Source organism: Salmo salar, chromosome ssa09, assembly GCF_905237065.1.
Source record: "Salmo salar chromosome ssa09, Ssal_v3.1, whole genome shotgun sequence".
NCBI classification, from domain to species: domain Eukaryota; kingdom Metazoa; phylum Chordata; class Actinopteri; order Salmoniformes; family Salmonidae; genus Salmo; species Salmo salar.
Window position 1 is genome coordinate 153368198 of NC_059450.1, and position 4087 is coordinate 153372284.

Below are 4087 nucleotides of genomic sequence, written 5' to 3' on the forward strand. Positions count from 1 at the left end.
AGAGAGAGCAGACTGCCCTACTGGTAACCTAGAGAGAGAGCAGACTGCCCTACTGGTAACCTAGAGAGAGAGCAGACTGCCCTACTGGTAACCTAGAGAGAGAGCAGACTGCCCTACTGGTAACCTAGAGAGAGAGCAGACTGCCCTACTGGTAACCTAGAGAGAGAGAGCAGACTGCCCTACTGGTAACCTGAGAGAGAGAGCAGACTGCCCTACTGGTAACCTAGAGAGAGAGAGCAGACTGCCCTACTGGTAACCTAGAGAGAGAGAGCAGACTGCCCTACTGGTAACCTAGAGAGAGAGAGAGCAGACTGCCCTACTGGTAACCTAGAGAGAGAGAGCAGACTGCCCTACTGGTAACCTAGAGAGAGAGAGCAGACTGCCCTACTGGTAACCTAGAGAGAGAGAGCAGACTGCCCTACTGGTAACCTAGAGAGAGAGAGCAGACTGCCCTACTGGTAACCTAGAGAGAGAGAGCAGACTGCCCTACTGGTAACCTAGAGAGAGAGAGCAGACTGCCCTACTGGTAACCTAGAGAGAGAGAGCAGACTGCCCTACTGGTAACCTGAGAGAGAGAGCAGACTGCCCTACTGGTAACCTAGAGAGAGAGAGCAGACTGCCCTACTGGTAACCTAGAGAGAGAGAGCAGACTGCCCTACTGGTAACCTAGAGAGAGAGAGCAGACTGCCCTACTGGTAACCTAGAGAGAGAGAGCAGACTGCCCTACTGGTAACCTAGAAAGAGAGAGCAGACTGCCCTACTGGTAACCTAGAGAGAGAGCAGACTGCCCTACTGGTAACCTAGAGAGAGAGAGCAGACTGCCCTACTGGTAACCTAGAGAGAGAGAGCAGACTGCCCTACTGGTAACCTAGAGAGAGAGAGCAGACTGCCCTACTGGTAACCTAGAGAGAGAGAGCAGACTGCCCTACTGGTAACCTAGAGAGAGAGAGCAGACTGCCCTACTGGTAACCTAGAGAGAGCAGACTGCCCTACTGGTAACCTAGAGAGAGCAGACTGCCCTACTGGTAACCTAGAGAGAGCAGACTGCCCAATATAATGGATGTGATTTAGCTGAGAACAGACACACTTACAAAGAGAGAGAAAAAACAACAACGGCGTTTAAAAAAAATGCAATTTGTATTAAAAGTATTTTTAAAAACAGACAGACAGCTGTTAAAAGGCTGGTCTGAAATCAAACTTACAATCGGGTTAGACTTTAATGGTAAATCACATTTTCTTTTAAAAATAAAAACAAACATAGAATTCCTTTCATTGAAGTGGTCTGGAAGAAGCGTTTGGTGTGGTTAAGTCAGAATGATCCAGTACCTGTGGATTTCAATTTAAACCCATGACAGAAATTACAACAACAAAACATCATAGTTTTCAAAAGGCCAAAAAACAAAATAGATGACAAACACCATTCCTTTATCAAAAGGCTTGTTGTTACATTGTTCCTTCTTCTCCAACTCCCAAGAGATTATCCAGAGCAACAGTTAAGAACTTTGTGGATTGCCATGTTGTGGGATTCTTGTGGCAACACTCTCAGGTTGGCACTGCGTTTCAACAGCTGTTTTGGAAAGGCACTCGATGCAAAGGCGGTCGGGTCGCCGTCTGTCCGTCAGTAACATAATGTCCTCGCACATGTTGAAGGAGAAAAAAAATTATAAAACGGGTGGCACTCATCATAACACTCCACAAAAGTGGTGTCCAATTCTAACCTCACTGACTTAGAAAAACATACATTTTGTGTGTTGTGGTCACAGAACATAACTCCATGAGGATGGGACAAATGTCACCTAACCCTCAACTCCACACACCCCCCCCCAAAAAACAAAATGTGCAGCAATTAACAAAATATGCTTTTCTAGTCATATCCTCTTTTCATAAAAGGAATATCCATAGCGTTTCAGGTCCCAGTCTCAACGTCTCTGCCGTTGGGGAGAAGTTCCAGCTGGGAGCGCAAGCTGAGACAGGGGTTGCCAACTCAGCTGTTGACATCGATGGTGTACATTGAGTTTGCTGCAACCATACTCCAGCTGAGCGGAATTCCTGAAGAGTGGCCCCCACCATCCCTGCTCCCCTCCTCCCTCACGGAATTCCTTAATTCAGTCCAAGGTGAGCCACTTAGAAGAATTCAACAGTACAGACTACCTGCAACACACCTCCAAAGGAAAAAATATATATATATATGGTGAACTAAAAACGTCAGCTTACATTGAACATCTCAACAGAGCACTGGGCAAACTCTTTTTCCAAGGATGCAAGTGCCCGTTGTTTGAAATTGTAGCCATTTTCCCAGAACATTCAAGTACTCTGCCATGTAAACACTGGTATAGATGAGATTTCTGTATTTTCGAAGCCTGTGTAACACATTGTATATGACACTTTCCAATACTAACGACAGTTAACAGTTAACACCAAAGTATTGTTCAAAATGGGTCTGTTTTTGTCTTCAAGCAAAACGTATTAGTTTCCTCGAGTATTGTTTCTTTAAGTTTAGATTAGTATTAGGATGGGTTCACTCACCATTTGCAAATGTAAGAAATGTGAAAAGATTGAACTTAGATTCTCCTTTTAAAGAATAACACAAGACGAGCAGCACTGGTCGTTTCTGCCTGGTGATGAAGCATAGTTCATCTGTCTGACAATTTCTGCAAACAGTTCGTCCACCGAGCCTTTATTTTTGGCTGAAGTTTCCATAAACGGGCAATTCCACTCATCCGCCAGTGCTTTCCCGTCCCCGGACGAGACCTCCCTCTCGCCCTCCAGGTCCACTTTATTCCCGACCAGAATCATCGGCACCCTCTCGTACCGTTTCACCCGAATGATCTGATCCCTCATTGGTTTGATGTCTTGGAAGCTTTGTTGGTTGACCAAGCTGTAGACTAGGATGAAGCCCTGCCCGTTTTTTATGTACAGGTCTCGCATGGAGGCGAACTGTTCGGTCCCCGCCGTGTCCAGTATCTCCAGAACGGAAGGCGACGAGTCCACCTCGATCTCCTTTCGGTAGAAATCCTCTATCGTGGGATCATATTTCTCTATAAAGGATCCCGTTACAAATTGCACAGTCAATGCGGATTTGCCAACCCCGCCAGATCCGAGAACCACCACTTTGTATTCTCTCATGGTTCTGAAAAAAAGTCTCCTCTCTTCCTCTCGAACGCGCACTCCGTCCGCCAAGCCGCCCTGCTGTGTTTCAAACTGCAAGCAGCGACGCCGTTGTGCCTCCGGTCGTAGTTTTCGTCCCAAATCTACAAGTTTCGAGGACTAGTCGTGCACGATCGGTGTTCGGGTGAGAGTAGGTTTGGTTCCGACCATAACTCAGCATTAGAAATGTGACATGTTGAGCTCCACCGGTTTCTGAATCTTGCCCAAAGTCTGTTCTTTGAGTTGCCACCGTGCGCTCTCTTCCTGCCCACACTCTACAGTACGTAGCCAACGTCTTTACGTCATAAAATCAAGAGTCGGCTGCTCCGTTTTATTAAAGGCGCAGACACACACCCTGGCCACTGTCGGGAGTCTGCTGCTCCGTTTTATTAAAGGCGCAGACACACACCCTGGCCACTGTCGGGAGTCTGCTGCTCCGTTTTATTAAAGGCGCAGACACACACCCTGGCCACTGTCGGGAGTCTGCTGCTCCGTTTTATTAAAGGCGCAGACACACACCCTGGCCACCGTCTGGAGTCTGCTGCTCCTTTTTATTAAAGGCGCAGACACACACCCTGGCCACTGTCGGGAGTCTGCTGCTCCGTTTTATTAAAGGCGCAGAGACACACACCCTGGCCACCGTCTGGAGTCTGCTGCTCCGTTTTATTGGCACACCTTTGGCATGCATGGTTAAAGCTTGAGTCACACCGTTTGACTCATTGCATTTTTAGGCCTAGGTTACAAATTTTTTAAATGTTTAACATTTTAGTCATTTAGCAGACGCTCTTATCCAGAGCGACTTACAGTAGTGAATGCATACATTTCATACAATTTCATACATTTTTTTCTGTGCTGGCCCCCCGTGGGAATCGAACCCACAACCCTGGCGTTGCAAACACCATGCTCTACCAACTGAGCTACAGGGAAGGCTCAGTCGGAC

General features: G+C 47.1%; 1 protein-coding gene across 2 annotated transcripts; it reads right to left on the bottom strand.

The window, feature by feature from the left end:
* Positions 1 to 1114: 1114 nt before the first annotated feature.
* LOC106613302 (ras-related protein Rap-2b) lies at positions 1115 to 3441 on the bottom strand. Of its 2 annotated transcripts, none has more exons than XM_014215391.2 (2): positions 2527 to 3441; positions 1115 to 2151 (listed from the first exon to the last, which is right to left on the bottom strand). In XM_014215391.2, exon 1 carries the CDS (start codon positions 3124 to 3126, stop codon positions 2575 to 2577), a length of 552 nt encoding a protein of 183 aa, XP_014070866.1. In that variant the 5' UTR covers positions 3127 to 3441; the 3' UTR covers positions 1115 to 2151; positions 2527 to 2574. The 2 variants fall into 2 exon arrangements, with proteins under 2 accessions (XP_014070866.1, XP_014070865.1); XM_014215390.2 differs by having other exon boundaries at positions 1115 to 2162; positions 2527 to 3440.
* Positions 3442 to 4087: the final 646 nt, after the last annotated feature.